This window comes from Oncorhynchus mykiss, chromosome 30 (genome assembly GCF_013265735.2).
Source record: "Oncorhynchus mykiss isolate Arlee chromosome 30, USDA_OmykA_1.1, whole genome shotgun sequence".
Lineage (NCBI taxonomy): Eukaryota > Metazoa > Chordata > Actinopteri > Salmoniformes > Salmonidae > Oncorhynchus > Oncorhynchus mykiss.
In genome coordinates, this window is record NC_050570.1 from 17,949,344 (window position 1) to 17,977,170 (window position 27,827).

General features: G+C 44.2%; 1 protein-coding gene across 4 annotated transcripts; it reads left to right on the forward strand.

Annotated features, from left to right (window-relative positions):
• Positions 1–11: 11 nt before the first annotated feature.
• Positions 12–26,163, forward strand: LOC110521457 (SHC-transforming protein 2-like). 4 transcript variants are annotated; one of them, XM_036968600.1, is made up of 15 exons: positions 12–175; positions 3,257–4,245; positions 8,582–8,836; positions 14,407–14,477; positions 16,967–17,027; positions 17,115–17,234; positions 19,475–19,528; positions 19,715–19,766; positions 19,990–20,116; positions 21,267–21,444; positions 22,017–22,110; positions 23,437–23,607; positions 23,792–24,090; positions 24,639–24,807; positions 25,035–26,159. In XM_036968600.1, the coding sequence occupies exons 3-15, from the start codon at positions 8,606–8,608 to the stop codon at positions 25,055–25,057; spliced, it is 1,650 nt and encodes a 549-aa protein (XP_036824495.1). In that variant the 5' UTR covers positions 12–175; positions 3,257–4,245; positions 8,582–8,605; the 3' UTR covers positions 25,058–26,159. The 4 variants fall into 4 exon arrangements, with proteins under 4 accessions (XP_036824495.1, XP_036824494.1, XP_036824492.1 ...); XM_036968599.1 differs by lacking the exon at positions 3,257–4,245; XM_036968597.1 differs by lacking the exons at positions 12–175; positions 3,257–4,245 and having other exon boundaries at positions 7,070–8,836; positions 25,035–26,163.
• The last annotated feature ends 1,664 nt before the right edge of the window (positions 26,164–27,827 follow it).

The window sequence follows — 27,827 nt, forward strand, 5'->3', positions numbered from 1 at the left end:
GTATAAGACGTGTGGTAACTGTAGCTTGTTGCCATTTCTGGAGCAGAAGGGTCTTATTCTCGCAATGCTGGTATGCTCTCTCACATACTCTGAACTTCCTTATTGTTTTAGTTTGCTGGGTTACTGTTTCAAGTCAGGGCACCTTCACTCCGCTCTCCAAGTGTCTGCGATATAGGTGAGTCTATTGCTTCCCTCAGAAGGACTTATGTTTACAGCATGTACAGTGTATTGTATTTGTTTGCTCTTTTAAAAATCACAGCGCACGCACACTTCAAATCTTGTGCATTTGTCATTTTTGTCACCACAAGTCATTTTATGATGCACTGAAACTTTTAAACGTCCACTGCTGCAAAAAGCTGACTTCTCCTGCTTGCAAATGAACCAAGCTATTTCTTGACATTTGTATGTGACCTTTTGCGTTGTAATCAAATGTTCCCTGTGTTGCCTTTTCAATTGGTGTCAGATTTGAACTATTTTGAACTATGCCTCCATGTCATCAGCAGTAACAAAACAATGTCCTCTGATGAACTACTGCTGACTGAGGTTATATATTGTGGGGAAAAACAACATTTGTGTATTTCATCTCAGAGTCTGGGTTGTTGTCACCAGGTTAATTTCGTGTCTTTATTAAATTTGAGCTCAAATTACCTTGTGTATTACAGTATGAGGAGCAATCCATGGAGTTATGATCTGCCTCAATGAGTGGGTGGCATGCTTTAGTTGGTTGATTGCCCTCTACCTAGATAATGGGTGATTCAGTTAATTATTTGGTCATTCATGTTAACACCCTTACAGAAAAAACATGTGGAAATGAGTTCATGTAAAAAATGTACATTTGTAACACTTCACATGTGATCACATTTTCACATGTGTAGTTTAAGGTTATCACGTTACCACATTAACTTCACATAATCATAATAATAATAATCACTTCACATGTAATCATTTGAAAACGTGTTTTTGGAGCACTTTACGTGATCACATGTAAAATTCATTAGTTTTCTTTGTAAGGGCATGCTCTCCTATCACGGTTGGATACAAAGCCTAACCTTAAACCATTAGCTGTCGCTCACCACCTTAAATAAGCATGCACCATTCAGAAAATGTAGAACAAAGAACAGATATAGCCCGTGGTTCACCCCAGACTTGACTGCCCTTGACTAGCACAAAAATATCCTGTGGCGTTCTACATTAGCATTGAATAGCCCCCGCAATATGCAACTTTTCAGGGAAGTCAGGAACCAATATACACAGTCAGTTAGGAAAGCTAAGGCTAGCTTTTTCAAACAGAAATTTGCATCCTCTAGCACTAATTCCAAAAAGTTTTGGGACACTGTAAAGTCCATGGAGAATAAGAGCACCTCCTCCCAGCTGCTAGGAGGTTAGGAAACACTGTCACCACCGATAAATTTACTATAATCAATCATTTCAATAAGCATTTTTCTATGGCTGGCCATGCTTTCCATCTGGCTACCCCTACCCCGGCCAACAGCTCTGCACCCCCTGCAGCAACTTGCCCAAGCCCCCCCTGCTTCTCCTTCACCCAAATCCAGATAGCTGATGTTCTGAAAAAGCTGCAAAATCTGGATCCCTACAAATCAGCTGGGCTAGACAACCTGGACCCTCTCTTTCTGAAATGATCTGCCGAAATTGTTGCAACCCCTATTAGTAGCCTGTTCAACCTCTCTTTCATATCGTTTGAGATCCCCAAAGATTTGAAAGCATCCCCCTTTTCAAAGTTAACAAACAGATTACCGACCATTTCAAATCCCACCGTACCTTCTCCACTATGGTTTCCGAGCTGGTCATGGATGCACCTCAGCCACGCTCAAGGTCCTAAACGATATAACCACCATTCATAAAAGACAGTACTGTGCAACCGCCTTCATCGACCTGGCAAAGGCTTTCGACACTGTCAATCACTGCATTCTTATCGGTAGACTCGACAGCCTTGGTTTCTCAAATGACTGCCTCGCCTGGTTCACCAATTACTTCTCAGATAGAGTTGAGTGTGTCAAATCGGAGGGCCTGTTGTCCGAACCTCTGGCAGTCTCTATGGGAGTGCCACAGGGTTCAATTCTTGGGCCGACTCTTTTCTCTGTATATATCAATGATGTTGCTCTTGCTGCTGGTGATTCTCTGATCCACCTCTACGCAGACCCCACCATTCTGTATACATCTGGCCCTTCTTTGGACACTGTGTTAACAAACCTCCAAACGAGCTTCAACGCCATACAACACTCCTTCCGTGGCCTCCAACTGCTTTTAAATGTTAGTCAAATTAAATGCATGCTCTTCATCACTACTCTGGAAGGTTCTGACCTAGAATATGTGGACAACTACAAATGCCTAGGTGTCTGGTTAGACTGTAAACTCTCCTTCCAGACTCACATTAAGCATCTCCAATACAAAATTAAATCTAGAATCGGCTTCCTGTTTCGCAACAAAGCCTCCTTCACTCATGCTGACAAACATACCCTCGTAAAACTGACTCTCCTCCCGATCCTTGACTTCGGCGATGTCATTTACAAAATAGCCTACAACCACTCTACTCCGCAAACTGGATGTAGTCTATCACAGTGCCATCCATTTTGTCACCAAAGCCCCATATACTACCCACCACTGAGACCTGTATGCTCTCGTTGGCTGGCCCTCGCTACATATTTGTTGCCAAACCCACTCGCTCCAGGTCATCTGTAAGTCTTTGCTAGGTAATGCCCCGCCTTATCTCAGCTCACTGGTCACCATAGCAACACCCACCCGTAGCATGCACTCCAGCTGGTATATTTCACTGGTCATCCCCAAAGCCAACACTTACTTTGGTCGCCTTTCCTTTCAGTTCTCTGCTGCCAATGACTGGAATGAATTTCAAAAATCACTGAAGCTGGAGAAATCTCCCTCTCTTACTTTAAGCATCAGCTGTCAGAGCAGCTTACTGATCACTGTACCTGTACACAGCCAATCTGTAAATAGCCCACCCAACTACCTCATCCCCATATTGTTATTTATCTTCTTGCTCTTTTGCGCCCCAGTATCTCTACCTGCACATCATCATCTGCACATCTATCACTCCAGTGTTAATGTTAAATTGTAATTATTTCGCCTCTATGGCCTATTTATTGACTTACCTTCCTACTCTTCTACATTTGCACACACTGTACATAGATTTTTTCTATTGTGTTATTGACTGTACGTTTGTTTATGTGTAACTCTGTGTTGTTGTTTTTGTCGCACTGCTTTTCTTTATCTTGTCCAGGTCGCAGTTGTAATTGAGAACTTGTTCTCAACTGACCTACCTGGTTAAATAAAGGTGAAATATATATATATATTTTTTTAAACATTAGCTGTTATTTATGTGTTGTGGAATAATGGTCACTGTGGAGTAACTGTATGAATTCATTAGGTCTCACTAGGGCTGTGCACAGTGTGTTGTGAGTCTGTTGGACATTGTAATTATAATTGAAAAAGCCTGCTAAACCCCCTATAAATTGATGATGTCCGTGCCCCTATATAAATTAATTAGCATAATAAAAAAATCTCCATAAAAATCTGTCCGTTTATTTATTGGATGTGTCTCAATACACTGCATCTGCCGATGTCGCACTCCCGCATCTGCCGATGTCGCACTCCCGCATCTGCCGATGTCGCACTCCCGCATCTGCCGATGTCGCACTCCCGCATCTGCCGATGTCGCACTCCCGCATCTGCCGATGTCGCACTCCCGCATCTGCCGATGTCGCACTCCCGGATCTGCCGATGTCGCACTTCCGCATCTGCCGATGTCGCACTCCCGCATCTGCCGATGTCGCACTCCCGCATCTGCCGATGTCGCACTCCCGCATCTGCCGATGTCGCACTTCCGCATCTGCCGATGTCGCACTTCCGCATCTGCCGATGTCGCACTTCTGCATCTGCGGTGAAAGGTGTCAGAGCTAGAGTGGTATTTGTCAGACCATTAGACATCCCATCTGCGGTGAAAGGTGTCAGAGCTAGAGCAGTATTTGTCAGACCATTAGACATCCCGAAAATCGGTCCTCTCACAGAATTGTCTGTAGCGTTCGAACAGTTTGGTCCACAACTATTATGACCCCTCTATTGAAGCGAACACGATGGTGTTCTCTGTTTTGCTCCATGTCCCCCACAAGCGTCTTGGAACTCTGAAATCGGTACAGCCGATCTGCCAACTTCTGTCTGAGGCGTCCGAACAGTTTGGACTACACACTAATATTACCCATCTGTGGAAAGGTGAGACTCTCACAAACACATACATGTCAGTTGTTTTGCTCTAGGATTCCCACAGACTCATCTGAAGGTCCCCGGTACCAGTTGAATTTTTTGGGGGAAGTATATATGGAGACAGTTTAGTGCCTTAAAAGTTCCATACAGCTTAGTGGACTCTAATGGGTTAATTCTACAGTTTTTACATACTTATTGAAATAACTTTATACTTATCTTTATCAGTTAAACAAGATTATTTTCTTCTTTATGTCACACCTTGATCTGTGTCACCTGTCTTTGTCATTGTTTCCACCCCCCCCCCCCCCCCCCCCCCCCAGGTATAGCCCATCTTCCCCATTATCCCCTGGGTATTTAGACCTGCCAGTTCGTCTTGTTTGTTCAAGCCAACCAGCGTTTTCTGTCTCAGCTCCTGCTTTCTCCAGTTTCTCTTTTCTTGCCCTCCTGGTTTTGACCCTTGCCTGTCCTGACTCCGAACCCACCCGCCTGCCTGACCACTCTGCCTGCCCCTGACCCTGAGCCTGCCTACCGACCTGTACCTTCGCCACCATCTGGACTACCGACCTCTGCCTTACCCTGAGCCTGCCTACCGACCTGTACCTTCGCCACCATCTGGACTACCGACCTCTGCCGTACCCTGAGCCTGCCTACCGACCTGTACCTTCGCCACCATCTGGACTACCGACCTCTGCCTTACCCTGAGCCTGCCTACCGACCTGTACCTTCGCCACCATCTGGACTACCGACCTCTGCCTTACCCTGAGCCTGCCTACCGACCTGTACCTTCGCCACCATCTGGACTACCGACCTCTGCCTTACCCTGAGCCTGCCTACCGACCTGTACCTTCGCCACCATCTGGACTACCGACCTCTGTCGTACCCTGAGCCTGCCTACCGACCTGTACCTTCGCCACCATCTGGACTACCGACCTCTGCCTTACCCTGAGCCTGCCTACCGACCTGTACCTTCGCCACCATCTGGACTACCGACCTCTGTCGTACCCTGAGCCTGCCTACCTTCGCCACCATCTGGACTACCGACCTCTGTCATACCCTGAGCCTGCCTGCCGCCTGGTACTGTTGCCCCACCTCTGGTTTCTGACCCCGGCCTGCCTTGACCTGTCTATTACCTGCCCCTGTTTGGGATATTAAACTATTGTTTATTTGACGTGGTCTGCATCTGGGTCTTACCTTCATACCTGATACTTTGTGTTTCTCATCCATTATTTTAGACCGTTTAGAGCTGAGTAGTGCTGTGTGTTCCAGAGTAGAATGGTTTCAGATTTAAATTATTATCCTAAATCCACTTTCTGTGTGTCTGATAATATGACATTGGGTTTGATTGTCTGCTGCGTGACGAAACATGTTTTTCTGCTGTGACCAAATTTTCCCAGAAAGATGAGCAGAACAAATCCCGGCTTAACCCACTTTGTCAGGGTTTTTGTAGACTACTCTCCCCCTCCCATGGTAACCTGAAATTGAGAGAATATGAGGGGACTAGAGTGGGGAGCTAAAAGGTCTGGTCTCCTCCTGCAGGCTCCTTTAGAAGATGGGAGAGGGGTGGGGAAGGGGGGTACATGGGGAGAGAGAGGTCACATGGGCTGGGAGTAATTCTGAGTATTGCTGCAATGCTAGCTTTGTTAGATTTGGCCTGTTTTTAGGACATGGAATCAATATATGTGCATTTGCAAATTGGATGTTATACTTCACCATTTGGATGAGTCACATGACTGTGGCAAAATTTCCCCATCAACACTCATATTATCAATCTGAATGAATTGTTTACAATTTTAGCTAGTTAGAAGAAGTTAATTTCTGCACCTTCATTTCTACTCAGATGTTTTCACGTCTTCTCAGCTATTGTTGACCTTTAGTTGCAGTGCAGTAACCACTTGCTGAATTATTGTAGCCTTTAGTTGTTATAGATTAACAACCTTACCATAAGGGGGTAAACACCTACACACAGAACATATTTTTTATACCTTTATTTAACTAGGCAAGTCAGTTAAGAACAAATTCTTATTTACAATGGCCTAGGAACAGTGGGTTAACTGCCTTGTTCAGGGGCAGATTTTTACCTTGTCAGCTCGGGGATTTGATTTAGCAACCTTTCGGTTACTGGCCCAACGCTCTAACCACTAGGCTACCTGCCACCCCAAATATACCAACCACACAATGGAAAAGAGTACTTCCTGTTATTTGTTTACTGTGACAGTTTCAAGGCAAGAAAATATTGTCAAAGAGTTTATGATGCTCAGTCAAGTTCAGGCTCTGTCATCATCATCATCCCACTATGGAACCAGAAGTGTAGAGAGCAGAGAGATAACTAACTCTCTATGCACACTGGACTCTACCCACACACTCACATATACTTTCACTGATACACACACACACTCACATATACTTACACTGATACACACACACACTGCATACGCCCACACACACATAACATGTGCACACATGCTTACTGACGCCACACACACACACACACACACATATACTTACACTGATACACACACACACACTCACATATACTTACACTGATACACACACACACACACTGCATACGCCCACACACACATAACATGTGCACACATGCTTACTGACGCCACACACACACACACACACACACACACACACACACACACACACACACACACACACACACACACACACACACACACACACACACACACACACACACACACACACACACACACACACACACACACACACACACACACACACACACTCCACATACGCTGCTGCTGCTGCTCCACATATGCTGCTGCTACAGCTCAGTCTTATCGATCCTGTCGTGACTTTACCCCTACCTATATGCACATAGCTGCCTCAATTACCTCCGTACCCCTGCACATCAACTCGATACTGGTACTCCCTCTATATAGACATGCCACTTTTTACTTGTTATTGTTATTTGTTCACGTTCATGTATTTATTACCTCTGTTACATTTCTATTTATTTTTTATTTTTTTGTCTTTAACTCTGGATTTTTGGAAAATAATTTGCAAGTAACTATTTCACTGGTAGTCTACACCTGTTGTTCACAAAGCATGTGGCAAATAAAATTACATTTTGATTTGAGATAAGACTTCAGGTATAGTGGGCGTTTTTCTTTACAACCACTGATAATTCATTGCATTTTGTCAAAGTCACAGATGTTTTGTCTTATTTTACTGGCAGCACAATTCAGTCCCATAAATGTGATGTTAATGTGGCTAAAATATTATTGACTCTTTCACTTAATCATGAATTGATGGTCTTTGTTAAAAAATGCATTCATGTATGTTTTGCTTTTGCAGCCATTGTCTAAGGTATTATGATGGGAAAAATCTCTATCTTTCTGTCATTCTCACATGTGGGGACATTATAATGTTGGTGTCTATGCGCTGCATATAGATACTGATTGTGTGTGCGCATGCGTGTGCGTGTGTGTGTGTGTGTGTGTGTATGTGTGTGTGCGCGCGCTAGGAGGGAGGCTCAGGCAGATATGTGTTAGCTAATGCTGTCTGAGAGCAGCTGGGCAGGGCTAATAAACGAACAATAACACAATGACATCACCCAGAGAGAGAGAGAGTGGGGGTGCGTGCAAGCGAGCCAGAGCAAGGGAGAAGCTCAGATGCAGAGAGGCAGGAGAGAAAGAGAGAGAGAGAGAGCGTGTGTGAGTGGGAGAGCACTGGACAGTACTCACTCAACATTGACAGGGGATACAGCTCTTTCCAGAAGATTTCGCAGATTTTTTTCCCCCCCTCTCTTCCATTGCACCTCTCCCCTCCCCCTTTCCCCTTCCCCTCATCCTCTGTCAACCCCTCTCAGCCTTTGCTTCAGGCTGCTCCTCCGGGCATGCTACTTAAGCCAAAGTATGGCCGCTTTCGCAACGCCTCTGTGACCTCCTCCGACGACCTGATGCAGAGCTTAGCCATGAGCGGCAAAGTGGTGGCCACCCCTGTGGTCCTCTCCTCCGCCCCCAGCCTGCCGCTGCCCCCCCTGCCTCCTCTGGAGTCCATCCCCGGGTCCTCCTCCGCAGCCCCGGCCCTAGCCGACTCCCCCTGCCTGGACGGGGAGCAGGACGCCACCACCACTTTCTGCATGCTCATCCCCAGGATGCCTCAGTGGAAGTTCTCCAACACTCTGCTGAGCAGGAGCCCCTCCAACTCCAGCTCCAGCTCCAGCTCAAGCAAGGACTCCGGCAAGACTGCAGCCCCCTCATCGCAGGGCTCGCATGGCCCCAGTGGCCCTTTGGCCCCCAGTGGTCCCGTGGCAAGTCTGGCTGCTGTTTTGAACTCCTGTGACCCTGTGTGTGTCACCCCCTGTTCCCTACAGGCCATCAGCAGGCAGAGATCTGCAATGCGCTCAGCCAGTCCAGGGGGCCATGGAGCAGGGGCTGCAGAGGGCACAGGGAGCCTTGGGGGCCACAACGGCTTCAGGACAGGGATGAACCGCAGGACCAGGGTGGAGGGCATGTGGCTGGGAGGGGAGGACTTCAACCAGAAGGGCAGCTTCATCCACAAGCCCTCCCAGGGATGGCTGCACCCAGACAAGAATATCACAGGCCCTGGGGCCTCCTACATTGTCAGGGTGAGTCACCATGCATGCAGTCCCTCTACAGCTCTCTGCATTACCCACATATTATTTTAATTCTGTGTAAATTAAAGCATTTCTGCATTGCATTTTTTTAAGGGTCGTCTTCCATGCTGTTAAATACTGTATCTGTCAGGGATAATTTGACAGCTTGTTGATGCTTTCCACCGAGTTCCTGTTATGTTGTTTACAAACAAACCTGTAGAATAGTGAATCATTTAAATCCCTTTCGGAGTAAAGCTTTAATAAGACAACACTGTCAGAAAGATATCCTGTTTGCAGATGACATTGGGACGTCTCATTCCTTGGAAATAATATCAGAATGTTAAGATGATAAACCACCCTAAGTGTGTCTCTTGGATACAATGGGACATTAGGATGCCGGGCAGTGTGTTATGCAGCCAATGTGTCGAGGCTGAGGAGTTAGATGGCTCTCTCTGCTTTATGTGGTGTGATGTAGTGGGCTGGGGAGACTGCGTCAGCCTTCAGGCTTTCGAGTGGGTGGATGTCAGTTGAGTGAAATATAGATAATGGAATCGTAAACTGAACAACAAATATTGCATGTGGTGAATGAGTGATATGTGGAGTGAGTCAGAATCTATATTAATAGAATGTGCATAACAAAGCACAATAATTTAATGAGGTTTATCTCTAGTTTCAATGAAGTGTATGTGTGGGAGGGGGATGTTTTGTGATTAGCCTGATTGTTTGCACCTAAGTGAAGGATTGGATGTCATGTTACTTCAGACAGACATACATTACATCGTCGTAATCAGTGACGACGGTTATTTTGCAAAAAAGCAAATATACAAAGATTTAGATATAATTTCCTGGTCTAAGCTGGTGACTTTGGCTCACAAAGGGTTACATCCGAGGCAGAGTGTTTGACGTCAATGTCAATGATCTCCCCCTCCTTTACTCCCCCCAGCCTCAAAAAAACGACATGGCTCTTTATTAGCCCAGTCTAGGCCCAAGCACGCTTTGTAATTACATTACACACAGGCACCATTCATTCCTATATTCAATTACATTTAATCACAGTCATTTGCATCACATGTACTGGGGAAGAACTAGCGTGACATAGCAGGGTATTCTAGTCCATCTGTAGTAGCAGACAGCAGAGAGAGAACACCCAGCCAGGGGTTTCCCTCAGCTCTAATCCTGCTTTCCTCACATGCCTAACATAGTCTGCAGCTAAGCATGCTGCAAGGAGAAAAAATACCTAAGAGCATTATAGGAAATATTTCCTTACTGTTACGCCCTGCACCAGTTTTCATTAGCAGTTTGCTGTAGCCTACCATTATAATAATATTTAAATGGCCCCTGCAGCCAGCCAGGCAGATAACATGGCAGTGTGTATATATAGTATATATATATATATATATATATATATTACTGTCTGCATGACAGCAGATTTCTGCTGCACTCTGCTTTTCTCTCTGCCATCTTTATATCTTTATATATTTATTTTATTTTTATTTAACCTTTATTTAACTAGGCAAGTCAGTTAAGAACAAATTGTTATTTACAATCACGGGCTACCAAAAGGCAAAATGCATCCTGTGGGGACGGGGGCTGGGATTAAAAATACAAATAAAAATATAGGACAAAACACACATCACGACAAGAGAGACAACACAACACTGCATAAAGATAGACCTAAGACAACAACACAGCATGGTGGCAACACAACATGGCAGCAGCACAACATGGTAGCAGCACAAAACAGGGTACAAACATGATTGGGCATGGAAAACAGCACAAAGGGAAAGAAGGTAGAGACAACAATACATCACGCAAAGCAGCCACAACTGTCAGTAAGAGTGTCCACGATTGAGTCTTTGAATGAAGAGATGTGCTGCTGCCATTGTTTTTATTGTTGTTTTTTATTTTCTTATTTTACCAGGTAAAAAAAAAACACATTGTCATTTACAGCAACCTGGGGAATAGTTACAGGGGAGAGGAGGAATGAGCCAATTGGAAGCTGGGAATGATTAGGTGACATGGCACAATAAGTGCCATGTCATCTTTAGTGACCATAGAGAGTCAGGACAACCGTTTAACGTCCCATCTGAAAGACAGCATCCTACACAGGGCAGTATCCCCATTCACTGCCCTGGGGCATTGGGATATTTTTTTAGACCAGAGGAAAGAGTGCCTCCTACTGGCCCTCCAACACCACTTCCAGCAGCATCTGGTCTCCCATCCAGGGACTGACCAGGATCAACTCTGTTTAGCATCAGAGGCAAGCCAGCAGTGAGATGAATGCCACATCGTCTTCTCTCTTCTCTGCTGGAGGCAGACACAGGCAGAGAGGCAGGCAGACAGACACCATTGTGCACATTTCCTCCCAGGCACTTCCTCCCTGTCCCTGCAGCCAGCCGACCACCCCGGCAAGCTGAGGCAGAAGCTGTGGTGTGGTGGCCCTACATCTGCCTCTTCTACAGCCATTCCACTGCAATGCAGGCCTTCTGAAACCAAACCCACACAGCTGCCATCCATCCACCCTGACCTGGAAAACTGCAACATGAGAAATACTAAGAGAGTTATTCAGCGAAAAGAAAAAAAGAGTTACACCTTGGTTGGACTGTAAGGTAGCGACAGTGCAGTATAACTTTTCCACCTAGAAACATGAGCCCCTAGCCAGTATCTCCCTGCATCTATCTAGAGAGCCGAGCATCAACAGCATAGATATTAGATCGACTTTGGCTGGAGACTTGAACAGGATGTTCTTGGATAGAGGGACCAAATTTGCCTCTGTAATATGATAGATACCCTTTGTTGACAGTCACTTCCTTCAAGGCAAGGCAACAGCGAAGATGGCGTGTCTTTCAGAGGAAGAGAGCTGGCTAAGAAGAAGGACACATTTTCAGAATTTCTCTGGAATGTTTCTTGGAAACGCTGCATCACAGGTTTCCGGAAGGGAGCATTAGAGATTATGTCGGGGGGGCAGAAGTAGAGTAGAGAGCTCGAAAGCACAGTGTATCGTCCGAGAGAGAGTGACAATGAAGGCATTGAGAAGAAGCTAGAGAGAAGGAGAGGGAAAAGGAGGGAGAGGAGGAGACTGTCTGACTGATGGAAGACTTCCCCTGTCTCCTAATCTGGTTAGGGTGCTTGTTTAGCTCTAAGGCAGTGGAGTTAGCCTGATTATTTCTTTCCCTGTCTCTGGCAGCAGCCAGCCACAACAACAGATCCAGACAAACTACACATACAGTAACAAGACATTGATTGAGCTTGAGTCAAATTAGGATGCATAGGTTGGCTAAGCTACACCTGTGAAAGTGAAGGAGACTACAGTATACCTACCCCATGTTCAACACATTACGAACGTTCTTCTTAATATTAGGTTGCCTCAATTCATCATGGGCTCTACAAGGTGTGGAAAGAGTTCCACAGGGATGCTGGCCAATGTTGACTCCAATGCTTCCTACAGTTGTGTCAAGTTGGCTGGATGTCCTTTGGGTGGTGGACCATTTTTGAGACACACAGTAAACTGCATGAAAAACCCAACAGTGTTGCAGTTCTTGACACAAACCAGTGCCCCTGGCACCTACTACCATACCTGGTTCAAAGGCACATAAATATTTTGTCTTGCCCGTTCACCATCTGAATGGCACACACACACAATCCATGTCTCAAGGCTTAAATATCATTATTTAACCTGTCTCCTCCCCTTCATCTACACTGATTAAAGTGGATTTAACAAGTGACATCAGTCTATGTCATGGAAAGAGCAGGTGTTACTAATGTTTTGAACACTCAGTGTACATACAGCAGGTTGATACTGTATAGTGGAAGCACTGTCAACTTGGTGTGCTCTTTAAAGTAGCACAGTAATGCAAATGTGTCTGCGTAGGTGTGTGTGTGTGTGTGTGTGTGTATGTGTGTGTGTGTGTGTATGTGTGTGTGTGTGTGTGTGTGTGTGTGTGTGTGTGTGTGTGTTCACTCGGCTGATTTATCTGTTGTCTATATTGGTGTTTGGTTTTGCGTGGGTGTGGTTGTCCCACTTAGACCTAGAGGACATGTCATAGGAGGCATGTTTTTAATTAGAAAAGAAAGATTAGCCACATCCACTCTGCCCCTGGCTCTGTCACACCTAAACACTGTTGGAGATTTTCCAGTCATCGGATGATTTTCAGTAACCTATACTGTTCTCTCCGAAGTAGAAAGAATAATCAATATAAGCTTACATATTAGACATATGCAAGCAGAATGAAGGCTAAACCTATGTGAGTGTCCAAGCTAGATCAACATCGAACTGACCATTGGACATGTAAAGAACATAAGCAGAGTCTGTGTAGATGAGGCAAGGTAAACTAACAAGACGTGACTGGTCTGGGCCATATCTGATCTTGTGAAGGCTACTGGACACTCACACAAGTTAAGCATACGTTGATAATGTAGGTCTGAACTTGTAAAGACCTTTGGACAGAAACTTTAGCTAAGGGGAATGCATGCCACGCCACCAATAGAATCTATGCCCCAATATCTGAGCCAATAAGAGAATGGAAACTATGTAACAAAGCAAATGGGGTGATGATGTTATGTAAAGGTAAAAATGTATAAAAGCCAAGCACTAAGAATGAGAAGGCAGTCTTCCATGGAGGTGCTCGGCTTTTGTTGTTCTCTGCAATAAAAGTCTAATTGAATTCAGAAGCTCCGGTATCTGAATAATATTTGTTTTAATACTTTCCACGAAACACCCATGGATTTCAATTGCTAATCAAGACAAATTAAATACAAATGACAAAATGTGTCCTTTTCTGTGAGCTGAATGGTACGTTGGGCCTCCGGGCATGATACATAGACAGAAGAGGATTTTAAAGGAGTTGTGGCCTATTTAAACATAATTTAAATTGGCTTAGATCTATGATGTTTATATTACTCCGATGCTAATATGGTTCAATAATACAGCCCATTTAATGTCCTAGTATACGTAGCATACGTATGATGTATAATAGTATTTTTGGTAGTAGATGGGAGTTTCAGTGTGACTAATAACAGACTCCAGGGGAGCCCTGGTGATGGAGTAACCTCTCCCAGAGCACTTTCCTGGGTCTCCCGTGACACACACTCTAACAAACACACACAAAACACACACACACACACACACACACACACACACACACACACACACACACACACACACACACACACACACACACACACACACACACACACACACACACTCCTTTGGGGCCTCTGAGGCTGCAGCTCCCTAATCTAATACCCATTATTACCACCTTAACCAGACCATTACCCCGTCCCTAACACTGCCTGTAAATGACTGGGCCTCAGTCATATTGACTATGTTACTATGGTATAGATATTTTTCATACTATACAGTAATGTGTTAACCATTCTGGAAATACATGCCACACTGTGTGTGACCCATTGCCGTAGTGCCATGTATCAGTGAAAAGGGCGGTCATGACAGTTCCTGTCTTGTAAAGTACTGCATGTATTAACGACCCTCTAATTGGATTGAGAAAAGGAATCTATAGAAGAATACATCTGGGTTGAAAATCTGTCATGTGATAAAGTATGTTGTTTTTCTGTCTTTGCAGTACATGGGCTGCATTGAGGTGTTGAAGTCGATGCGATCGCTGGACTTCAACACTCGGACCCAGGTGACGAGGTAAGCGAGATTTCAGAATGTCCTGCTTGTGATGAGTCAGTAGAACCCAATCTGAGCAGAGGGAGAAGGTAAACACAAGTCACAGTGATACCAAATCAGGTAGAGATTCACAGGCATGCCAGTCCTGCTTTCCCCCTGTAATGATATCACTAGAGGGAAACAGTTCCTGCAGAAGGCCCAGAATAATGTGTGACATTTTGACAGAGCCATTTATGCATGTCAATGGCACATGTGAGCTTTTGCTGTGTGTGTGACTGTTGGCACTCACATGTGTGTTTGTGTGTCTGTGTGCGCGGGGCTCCTTGCCTGAGTTGGAGCAGTGTAGTCCCTCCCTATATTTCTCTCCTCCATGATCGATTGTCAGTAATCTGAGCCCACACACACACAGGGCTTAAGTGCTGGGGGAGAGGCAGAGATGGAGTGATGGAGAGATCTATTATTGATGATGCTCGCTAATGACTGTGGAGAGCTGAGCTGCAGTGGTCCACATGGACTCTACCCTGCCTGTCTGTGGGAGACAGAGTAAAACAACAAGAAGAAGGAAGTGGGAGAAATATAATGTTTATATGGTTTAAAGAGCAGAGATTGAAGATGGATGTATTTATGACAGTGTTATGGCAAGATCTATGATATAATGAACTTATCAGTGCTCCGTTTGAATAATTTAGTAACGAGCTCAGTTATCATTGCTTTCAGAATGACATTTGTTTACACTATACTGTTATTGTTTTAGGATATTGAAGAACAGTTTGGGATGTTTACATTTAACCATGCATTCCGAATTAATTAATTTAATGAAATGAGTTTTTCCTGTTTTTCCTGTTCTGCTTCTATTAGTTTTTTTTCCTGTTGTGTATTTTCTGCAGTCGTTTGTTATTGGCAGCTTAACAAAAATCATGTCATTCCCCATGAAACAACTTCAAAGACTGCCTGGAGATTAAACCACTGATTATTTGTTGGTCCTGCATGAGTCTGAAGGCCCTCTTTGACAGGTCATGCAGTGTCATGGTTTTGGACCAATATGCTCCAATGGGACTGTACTTGGCCAGGACAGAGACTGCAGACTAACACACCAAAACACTCACGCCCAGGATCCATGCACTGATATTCTCCCAGGCCTCAAGTTGAGTCACATGCAAATGCTGTTTTCCAAAACTCTCTAAAAGTCCTTTACTGAAGATGGACGCTGATCCTTGACTCTAGCTGGCGCCACCACCTGTCCCCTCTGTCCCCTGACAGACCCTGTGTTCCGGCTATCTCTGCCACCACACAAGGGGACAACATCATCAGACATCTGTAACGACGTTCGTCTGTAGAAGGAGAAGCGGACCAAAAAGCAGCGTGGTGGTTACTCATGTTTCTTTAATGGAAAATGAACGATACATGAAATAACTTAAATCTACAAAACAACAAACGGACCGTGAAAAACCTATACAGCCTATCCTGTGACAACAAACACAGTGACAGGAACAATCACCCACAAACACACAGTGAAACCCAGGCTACCTAAGTATGATTCTCAATCAGAGACAACCAATGACACCTGCCTCTGATTGAGAACCATACTAGGCCGAAACATAGAAAAGCCCCAAAACATAGAAAAACAAACATAGACTGCCCACCCAACTCACGCCCTGACCATACTAAATAAATACAAAACAACGGAAATCAAGGTCAGAACGTGACAACATCATCACTCATTAGTCCCCAAGGCTACCCATGCTCACAGTTAGAGCAGCCTAATGGCATAGAATACACTGCAGTAGTACACCACAAAATGTGGCTCTCCCATTGCTTCTGAATCAGGAGAATAAATGGAGAGGAAAATGAAGGCTAATCGAATAGAGCCTAATGAGCCCATAAATCCTCAGACCAAGACATCAATCATGCTGAGATGTTTTTGTTCCTTACCCAAACAGAATTTGCTGGGGAGAATGTGCTTATGTGAACTCAGCTGAATAGGATATTGATATTAAGTGTTCCTCCTGTTAGCCTTGTGTAAACTGAGATTAGACATCTTCTGTCCTGCTTTGATCTGAGGGACCTCCCTGTGACCTTTGAAGTGAGATGGATTGGTGACCCCTGACCTCTGACTTGAGGCTGAGGGAGGGGCTACTGACCTGCTTTCTCTATAGCTTACGTAACCACTTCACCCATAGGCTGTCGATAGGTTGAGGATGAAGGAGTACAGTTAGACTTTTCAACCTTTTCCCATGTAGCTGCTTGATGCTGAATTCTAAATTGACCCCTAGCCCATATCCACTTTAGTAGATCTGAGTGGATTGGCTAGGTGTATCCAACATGGCAAGATGCTCTTCTAGACTATCAAAGGGCAATATGGAAATATTACCATGATGCTCAGATCTAGAACTCTTCAATGGTATGGTTAAGGGGGAGATATGGGATTCAGTATGGCTGTAACTGTCTCGTCTTAGTGTGTTGTCATTGTGACCCCTTTGCCTCTCCTCTTTCCCTCTCCACCCACCCAGGGAGGCCATCAACAGACTGTGTGAAGCTGTGCCTGGGAGTAAGGGGGCCTGGAGGAAGAAGGTGGGCGAAAAAATATGTTGATGCAACACTGTAGTTAAGTTTGTGTGTGTGTGATGCTAACCCAAGCTCTGTGCTCCTGTCCTGAAGAACATTAACAAGGCCCTGCAGACCATCATGGGGAAGAGTAACCTGCGCTTCGCTGGTATGGGCATCGCTGTCAACATCTCTATAGAGGGCCTCAACCTGCTCATCCCCACGACACGACAGGTTAGGGATCCCCTCTCTACAACTAACCACAGAACATAGCACAGGATATCACACCCAGGGCCATCAGTGGAGTATGGCAGTTGCTACAAAAAAGTAGACCAAAATGATTCCAATCCCGATTAAAATGTATTAGTTGGCTGGCTTTATGACCATGCAGAGCATCGCTTGGAGAGAAGCTGCCAGTCTAGCCTGCATGCCCTTCTCTCACTTTAAAGTGGAACTGAAACGCTCAAATCAACCTACATCATTGTTTTACATGTCGATGTTAGGTTTTCTTGTAGAATGTGCTTTTAGAACATAATATTATACGTTTTTTGAGCGCCTAGCACAAGCTTAGAGAGATGTGGCCCCAGCCATATTGAAACAACGTCAGGGGAATGGTAGAGCATCCGTGTGCCTACTTTACTCATACTCACAAGACTCTGATAAAGAAGTGAATAAACTTAAAGTTAAAACTACCAATTTGAGATGGAAAAACAACAAAATACACACAATCGTGTTAACAAGCCTTTATAATCCGGTTAAAAACCCACTTGCACATGTTTTTGTGTTCATTAAGCTGTAGGCTACATTACAGTGATTTTCACATGGGCAGTGGATCTACTTTTACCCGACATTGTGTAAGCTAGCTAAATGCATGATGTCCACAAGAACAAAGTTGATAGCTAGCATCGAATAAGCCGGAATAGTCCAGTCAAAAACCCACTTGCACATGTTTTTGTGTTCATTCAGCGAGTAAGGTCTAGCTGTGTTAAACATTACTAGTAGTTTTGACTTGGGCCGAAGTTAAGGCCTTTTCTCACCAACTGCTTTGTGATCTTTTCATCCAAATCCGTCTTATTTTCATATACTGTGTTTTTATTGTTGTCAAAATGAAAGCATTCTCATTGAGGCTCCTAACATGCATTGTAATCTGTGCTGCCTGTCAGACGAACCATTCAAGGATGTCATTGGTGATACGTTATCAAGATGGCAGCACGTAGTAGTCAGATGAGCCAATTTCCAAACGTTTCAACATAAATATGAGTTTTAGCAGTTTTAAGGGTAGCATCATGCTTCTTTATCACATTTGGTTAACAAAATCACCTTAACTTACTAAAATATTTCAGTTAATCTTGAAGAAGGCAAAGAGCAGAGACAGTACCAGACAGTTTGCATGGCCGGTCATTCAGGCAGTGCACCAATTGATTTGAATTTGATGTCTGCATTTGACCTCGGCCTAGTAAGCCTCGTGGCCAGCTGTTTTATGCATCTGTTACTTTCACATTGATCTCGGCATTTGAAGATGGCCTTGTTGTGACTTGTTATGCATCTATTTCACGTAGCACGGTATGGGCCTTTCCACAAGTAAATGCATAATTTTATGATGCGGTTGACATTGTGTATGCCTTTCCACTGACATTTAAACCCATTATTGCGGTGAGAATTAATGTCTGGGGTCATTTTTGTTGTTCTCCAAATAGCATTTTAGAGTTTTTCAATTGTGTAGAAATGCAGTAAATGACATTCAACTTCCTCCACCACGGAGAGGTGAGACGAATTGGGTTAGCTAATGCCAGGTCTGTGATATGAAAGGTGTGATCAGGCACGTCAGTTCAGCTAAACCTAGGGAATGACAACGCTTGGGAATGGCAAAGCTAGGGAATGGCAAAACTAGGGAATGGCAAAGCTAGGGAATGGCAAAGCTAGGGAATGGCAAAACTAGGGAATGACAAAACTAGGGAATGGCAAAGCTAGGGAATGGCAAAGCTAGGGAATGGCAAAACTAGGGAATGACAAAACTAGGGAATGGCAAAGCTAGGGAATGACAAAACTAGGGAATGGCAAAGCTAGGGAATGGCAAAGCTAGGGAATGGCAAAGCTAGGGAATGGCAAAGCTAGGGAATGACAAAACTAGGGAATGGCAAAGCTAGGGAATGGCAAAGCTAGGGAATGGCAAAACTAGGGAATGACAAAACTAGGGAATGGCAAAGCTAGGGAATGACAAAACTAGGGAATGGCAAAGCTAGGGAATGGCAAAGCTAGGGAATGACAAAGTGGGGTGTGGGTGGGGGGCTATCACACTTCATATCACACTCTTGGCTTTGGCTACCTCACAGCAGGGTAGTGCAACACAAAGCAATAAATTGCTATCTTTTTAGCTTCCTGTTTTAGGATAGCTGATTAGTAGAAGATGTGATGTTGATGTGGTGAAGGACTGATATAAAGTCTGCACCTTCCTTTCTTTCTCTCTTTCACAGGTGATAGCACACCATCCCATGGAGTCCATCTCCTTTGCCTCTGGGGGAGACACGGTGAGAGTTTGTAGCATAAGTGCACTTTATGCTTTCCCTGTTTTTCTCGGTCTGTTTGTTGAAATGGGCCGCTTGGTAGACTGCATGTCTGACTTGGCTGCTTTTCACCGTTTTCCAATCCTGTGACCATCTTATTCAATTATATCCTAATTCATCAGAGTTTATTGAGGTTTTTCCCTCTTGCAGGACACGCCCGATTATGTTGCTTATGTGGCCAAAGATCCAATCAATCAGAGAGGTATCTTCAGTTCACCATTCTATTTCAGAAACAGAAATAATATGTCTATTATACGTACATGCAGTTTCTTCCTGGCATTAAACGCATGAGGGTTTACTGACAATATGGTTCACTAACAGTTGTTTAAGTTAAAGATATTGATGTTTTCTAACTATTCTTTAAAATATAAGTTGTTATGCTCACAGGGGCGTTGCAGCACTCACATCCACTGTGTTCTCTTCAGCATGCCATATCCTGGAGTGTGGTGACGGTCTAGCCCAGAATGTCATCAGTACCATCGGCCAGGCCTTTGAACTGCAGTTTAAACAGTACCTCCACAGCCCTCCCAAAGCCATCCCCACCATGGAGAGGTGAGACCAATGATTTATATATACACTAGATCAAGCCTGATGATGAGTTGGTTATTTTAATTAGCTGTGTAGTGCTAGGGCAAAAAACAAACCGTTACTCAGGACCAAGTTTGAGAAACCCTGCAATAGATGACTGATAGGAGACGCTGTGTTGAAGCCACCGTGCCTCCACCATTGTAGAAAATAGTTAGGAAGCTAAAGAAATGCATTTATTAATGTCTACATTAGTTTTTGCCATGTTTATTCTATTACAGACACCTTTGTGCATACTTTTAAATTAGATTATGTGAGCTAAACATAAAAAAAGTATAGAAAAACATAAAACAATATGTATTTTTGGGCAACCTGACCAAATTCACATAGTAAGTTAGAGATCTGTCATTCTCATTGAAAGCAAGTCTAAGAAGTGGTAGATCTGTTCTGTTTATTATTTCTATGCTTCCCATTCTTATGTTTCGTTTTTGCGGTTTTTAATTTGGTTTTGTACACCAGCTTCAAACAGCTGAAAATACAATATTTTTGGTTATGAAAAATATATTTCACAGCTGTTTAGATGGTACAATGATTCTCTACACCATACTTCCTAGTTTTGTCACATAAACTGAAATTAGGCAAACTATTAGAGTTTTAGCAACCAGGAAATGGCGTAGCGACTTTCTGCATAATGCACCTTTAAAGTCCAATTTTTTGAAATGACTAATGTTACTGTCCCCACTACAACAACAGAAAATACTTAAATACACACAATGTATTCATCCTATGTGGTTAGCACACATTGGTACAGTGCAAGCATGGTGTCCTATTTAAAGCGTTGACTTGCATTTTACACTGACACACACTCAACTCGATATGAAACTCGTCCTTTTTTCTCTCGGTCAGGTGTTAGAAATGTGATATGCTGCGCTCAGATTTCAGCCCATCATCCTGTTTTGATCCCAATTAAATCAAAACTGTTATTTAAAGTGTAATGTGTCACCGGGTAGACAGAAGAACTCTACTGTACCTGCTCTGCTCTTGATTCAAATGTATCTCCTGCTACCAACAATATAACCATTCAAACCTAGTGTTTTATGTTATCGGCTGTGTCTGATCCCTTTTCCTTGTCACATTTGGAAATTCAATTACCTTTATTCTAACCGTGTCACCTCAGGAACATCAGGACAGAGGACTCGGCGTGGGGTGATGACGAGGACTCCTCGGAGCATGACTACTACAACAGCATCCCAGGGAAGGAGCCTCCTGTTGGAGGAGTGGTGGACTCGAGGCTGAGGCCTTGTACGGCCTTGCTGGGCCACATCCACAGCCAACCACAGAGCAAGGCAGCACAGGTGATTCCCCAGCCTCACCTACATAAACTCTTTGATCTAGTATCTGTGGACACACGACTGATGACCTTGCCTGCCTTTCCCCCATAATGTATATAAGAGAGAGCTTACAGTAGCAGTGAACTCAATAACTGTAGATTTAATTTGACCTTTATTTAACTAGGCAAGTCAGTTAAGAACAAATTCTTATTTTCAATGACAGCCTAGGAACCGTGGGTTAACTGCCTGTTCAGGGGCAGAACGACAGATTTGTACCTTGTCAGCTCGGGGGTTTGAACTTGCAACCTTCCGGTTACTAGTCCAACACTCTAACCACCAGGCTACCCTGCTACATAGTTACAAGAGATAGACATCACAGGAGATAGAAACCAGGCCTCTGGGTTGCCTAATTGGTGAGAGAAAAGTCTTCCTTATACCCTACAGTCTATACTGAGGATTCAAACATATGGTGTCTGTAGAAGTGTATTATATAGGCAAGAGAGGAACTATTTATTAACAGGTAGTCTGAAGAGTCATAAAGAAGCACATGTCTACTATTAGTGATGCTAATGAGATTTTGTGGAATCTGTTTTTAGATCGGTTCTCCGGCCAGGAGAGACACGGTGTCCTACCCCTCAGGTCAGCTGTGCTACGAGCTTCACTGGGACACTGAGAACAACGGCAGCTCAGGTGAGACACCATGTGGCCTGATATGGTACTGCAGGAGACAATACTGCAAGTCATAGGCATTATAATGGTTGGGTAAATAATCCATTTTTATTCTCATATAATTTCATCAAAGTATATACACTACATGGCCAAACGTATGTGCTCGTCAAACATCTCATTCCAAAATCATGGGCATTAATATGGAGTTGTTCCACTCTTTGCTGCTACAACAGCCTCCACTCTTTTTGGAAGGCTTTCCACTAGAATTTGGAACATTGCTGCTGGAACTTGCTTCCATTCAGCCACAAGAGCATTAGTGAGGTCGGTCACTGATGTTAGGCGATTAGGCCTGTCTCGCAGTCGACGTTCCAATTCATCCCAATGATGCTCGATGGGGTTGAGGTCATGGGCTCTGAGAAGGTGAATCAAGTTCTTCCACACCGATCTCGACCAACCATTTAGTTTTGGACCTTGTTTTGTGCACGGGGGCATTGTCATGCTGAAACAGGAAAGGGTCGTCCTCAAACTGTTGCCACAAAGCTGGAAGCACAGAATTGTCTAGAATGTCATATGCTGTAGCATTAAGATTTCCCTTCACTGGAACTAGGGGGCCTTGCCCCAACCATGAAAACAGCCCCAGACCATTATTCCTCCTCCACCAAACTTTACAGTTTTCAGTATGCATTGGGGTAGGTAGTGTTCTCCTGGCATCCCCTAAAACCAGATTCGTCCGCCGGACTGCCAGATGGTGAAGAGTGATTCATCACTCCAAAGAACGTGTTTCCACTGCTCCAATGGCGGTGACCTTTACACCACTCCTGTTGACGCTTGATCTTAGGCTTCTGTGCAGCTGCCAATGAAACCCCAGCACAAGAACTCCTAATGAACAGTTCTTGTGCTGACGTTGCTTCCAGAGGCAGTTTGGAACTCTGTAGTGAATGTTGCAACCAAGGACAGACAATGTTTACGCGCTACGCGCTTCAGCGATTCCATTCTGTGAGCTTGTGTGGCCTATCACTTCGTGACTGAGCCGTTGTTGCACCTTGATGTTTCCACTTCACAATAACAGCACTTAAAGTAAACCGGGGCAGCTCTAGCAGGGCAGAAATCTGATGAACTGACTTGTTGGAAAGGTGGCATCCTATGACTGTGCCACATTGATAGTCACTGAGCTCTTCAGTAAGACAAACATTGGCTGTAGAATGGCCTATGGAGATTGCATGGCTGTGTGCTCGATTTATACACCTGTCAGCAACGGAAATGAAATAGCCAAATCCACTAATCTGAAGGGGTGTCCACATACTTTTGGTGATGTAGTATGTTAGTAAACTGAGTTGTGATTGACAGGTCTGACATCAGATGGGTACCTGCGGGCAGACGGCCATCCCCCGGGAAGTAGGGACTATGAAGAGCACCTGTATGTGAACACCCAGAGTCTGGAGGGCCTGGAGCAGGGAGCAGAGGGCCATAGGGGGGCCAGGGGGCCAGACAGCCCCAAGAAAGACATATTTGATATGAGTGAGTCTCATCAACATCTACCCATCTGCTGAACACAGCCACTGACACAATAGAGATACCTTTATTATTCAAGATGTGGGGAGTATCTGTTCAATTGGGTTGGCATGTATGGATGATGTCATTCATGTTACAGGTTCCGTGTGTGTGCCATGCATGTGTTCTCACTCTTCCTGGTTCTCTGCAGAACCCTTTGAGGATGCTCTGAAGATGCACGAGGCCGGTGGTAACGGTGGGGTGTGTGTGTTGGAGGACCAGTGGCCTAGTCCGCCCCGGCGTCGTGCCCCTGTCGCCCCCACAGAGGAGCAGCTTCGGCGGGAGGCCTGGTACCATGGCCGTATGAGCCGCCGTGACGCTGAGAAACTGCTGGTCCGAGACGGGGACTTCCTTGTACGAGACAGTGCCACCAACCCAGGCCAGTACGTCCTGACGGGCATGCACTGCGGTCTGCCCAAACACCTGCTACTGGTCGACCCAGAGGGAATGGTGAGTGATAATCGCTGGATGGGGAAATTATGTTCTAGGGGGCTGGAGAGTATACAGAAGACTCAAGGCTACTTATGTAAATAAGATATTTCTGTTTTTTTATTTTTAATACATTTGCAAAAATTTCTACCATCCTGTTTTCACTTTGTCATTATGGGGTAATGTGTGTAGATTGAGGATTATTTAATCAATTTTAGAATAAGGCTGTAACGTAACAAAATATGGAAAAAGTCAAGGGGTTTGAATACTTTCCGAAGGCATTTTATATAGTTTACTGAAATGATGTGTCAGTCACCTGAAATGTGAATTTATTTATTTAGCTACAGTCAAGCATTAGCATCGTTGTGCTAGCACAAAACATACTAAAGAATAGTGGTAGCACCCCTCTTAGCAATTGCTTCAGAAAGCTGATACTTGTATTTTTTTTACTTAGCTACAGCCTAGCATGAGCATTGTTGAATGCAAAACAATGGTGGTGGTAGCATCCCTGTTAACATGCATCAAGAAGTAGCCATTTAATCTCTTTGTGACCTACTAACATCTGTTAGCCCACTCCTCCTCGTCACTGCCAGGTACGAACCAAAGACATGCTGTTTGAGAGTATCAGTCACCTGATCAGCTACCACCTGAAGAACGAGCTGCCCATCGTGGCAGCCGAGAGCGAGCTGCACCTCAAACAGGTGGTCCGGAGGAAAGAGGGGACAGCGTTCTGGAATGGTAAGAGACAGAAATGACAGCCCAAAGTGATTGTGCTCAGCACTGCCTAGTTCTATTTGAATGACTGTTTTGTGATAACCTTTGTTTCAGTGTGGGCAGTTTATTGATACATTATAGTGTTTTAATAAAGTTTATGTTCTAGATTTTAGTGTTCTGCTGGTCTAGTTCTTTAGTATGTGTTTGAATGATATCCTTTGAAAGTTTTCATTTTTTGCCTGTTTTACTAGGAGTCAGAGGTGTGTCCATATAACCCCAGGGAGGAAGATCTTCACTTTGTCATATCCCCAGTATCAGAGCTTTCGCAGGGGTAGGAGGACACAGGCAACTCCCTCTGTCCAGGACCCAAGGGCATGGCTGCAGTACCTGGCTGCCTCCGACAGTGCCGACAAACGTTTCACCATCTCCACCTGAACTCTCAGTATACAGTCATTAAGCTAACCGATGCCTCGGAACAGCTCAGCCAATCACAAGGATGGAATGTGAGGTCACAGTCACATACAGTAGTTGTTCCATAGGAAAGCATCATTTTAGAGTGCATGATGTTGCACCTCATACTGAGTCTCATACTGCTGATGTCATACGCAGTCCCAGAATGATTTGGGTTCCCTGTGTCTTTAAACGGACAAATGTGAACATTGTATATGATAAGTGAGAAACTCCTGGCAGCAAAATATCACTAAATTGTTTTATCAGAAAGCAGTTCTTTGCTCCTCAGACATTGGGATGCTTTAATGGACTTTTATAAACTGTTCATCTGCAGCAGTAGCACCTGCACCTTCATATGTAATCTCAGGACCTAATTCTGAAGGCGTTAAATATCTGATTGCATGAATTGAAATATGCTTCAGAGATACAGTACTAACCAGACACCAACCTTGAAAATGTGTCTGTCTCTCTGTCCCATCAATATCCACAGGAAGTCTGCATAACACAACATTGGGAATATACAGTTGGCCAAAATACATGGGTAGAACTCCGAATATCATTGTGTTCAATAATAACCATATGCTTGTCAAAGTGTTTGTATGGGACAGTCATAGCTCGTCAGTGAATACCTACCTAAGTTGTGTGTTACCATGCCTACTGTGTGAAGATATCACACTGGTTAGAGCCTGTGCTCTCAGAAGGCAGACTACATTACTACAAATGACTCAGTGTAAAGATAATTAAGACCCATAAAATAGTTCAGTGCCTTAATACTTGGTGTTTCATATCTTTCCTCCCAAATCACTTGTGCAGTATCAAACATTCTATATATACAGTGGGGAAAAAAATATTTAGTCAGCCACCAATTGTGCAAGTTCTCCCACTTAAAAAGATGAGGCCTGTAATTTTCATCATAGGTACACTTCAACTATGACAGACAAAATGAGAAACAAATCCAGAAAATGACATTGTAGGATTTTTAATGAATTTATTTGCAAATTATGGTGGAAAATAAGTATTTGGTCACCTACAAACAAGCAAGATTTCTGGCTCTCACAGACCTGTAACTTCTTCTTTAAGAGGCTCCTCTGTCCTCCACTCGTTACCTGTATTAATGGCACCTGTTTGAACTTGTTATCAGTATAAAAGACACCTGTCCTCAACCTCAAACAGTCACACTCTAAACTCCACTATGGCCAAGACCAAAGAGCTGTCAAAGGACACCAGAAACAAAATTGTAGACCTGCACCAGGCTGGGAAGACTGAATCTGCAATAGGTAAGCAGCTTGGTTTGAAGAAATCAACTGTGGGAGCAATTATTAGGAAATGGAAGACATACAAGACCACTGATAATCTCCCTCGATCTGGGGCTCCACGCAAGATCTCACCCCGTGGGGTCAAAATGATGACAAGAACGGTGAGCAAAAATCCCAGAACCACACGGGGGGACCTAGTGAATGACCTGCAGAGAGCTGGGACCAAAGTAACAAAGCCTACCATCAGTAACACACTACGCCGCCAGGGACTCAAATTCTGAAGTGCCAGACGTGTCCCCCTGCTTAAGCCAGTACATGTCCAGGCCCATCTGAAGTTTGCTAGAGAGCATTTGGATGATCCAGAAGAAGATTGGGAGAATGTCATATGGTCAGATGAAACCAAAATATAACTTTTTCGTAAAAACTCAGCTCGTCGTGTTTGGAGGACAAAGAATGCCGAGTTGCATCCAAAGAACACCATACCTACTGTGAAGCATGGGGGTGGAAACATCATGCTTTTGGGCTGTTTTTCTGCAAAGGGACCAGGACGACTGATCCGTGTAAAGGAAAGAATGAATGGGGCCATGTATCGTGAGATTTTGAGTGAAAACCTCCTTCCATCAGCAAGGGCATTGAAGATGAAACGTGACTGGGTCTTTCAGCATGACAATGATCCCAAACACACAGCCCGGGCAACAAAGGAGTGGCTTCGTAAGAAGTATTTCAAGGTCCTGGAGTGGCCTAGCCAGTCTCCAGATCTCAACCCCAGAAAATCTTTGGAGGGTGTTGAAAGTCCGTGTTGCCCAGCAACAGCCCCAAAACATTACTGCTCTAGAGGAGATCTGCATGGAGGAATGGGCCAAAATACCAGCAACAGTATGTGAAAACCTTGTGAAGACTTACAGAAAACGTTTGACCTCTGTCATTGCCAACAAAGGGTATATAACAAAGTATTGAGGAACTTTTGTTATTGACCAAATACTTATTTCCCACCATAATTTGCAAATAAATTCATTAAAAAAACCTACAATGTGATTTTCTGGATTTTTTTCCCTCATTTTGTCTGTCATAGTTGAAGTGTACCTGTGATGAAAATTACAGGCCTCATCTTTTTAAGTGGGAGAACTTTCACAATTGGTGGCTGACTAAATACTTTTTTTGCCCCACTGTACCACAGCAGAAGACAGTAGTGTGTGCTGCATCTATGTATACCCCGAGAGCAAATGGCAAATTTTCTTGCCATGCCAAATCACACTTTAATCAATGAATGGAGTGGACTGAAAGTCAAATCAGCCTTTTTATTGTGAAACTTTCTATAAGCTGCTGATGTATGGGAGA

Bases quoted from the DNA above. Each gene is read 5' to 3' on its own strand.
- LOC110521457 (XM_036968597.1), top strand. From the start codon at position 8,102: ATGCTACTTAAGCCAAAGTATGGCCGCTTTCGCAACGCCTCTGTGACC. The intron at 14,478-16,966 runs GTAAGCGAGATT...CCACCCACCCAG, and splicing joins ACTCGGACCCAGGTGACGAG to GGAGGCCATCAACAGACTGT. The intron at 19,767-19,989 runs GTATCTTCAGTT...TGTTCTCTTCAG, and splicing joins AGATCCAATCAATCAGAGAG to CATGCCATATCCTGGAGTGT.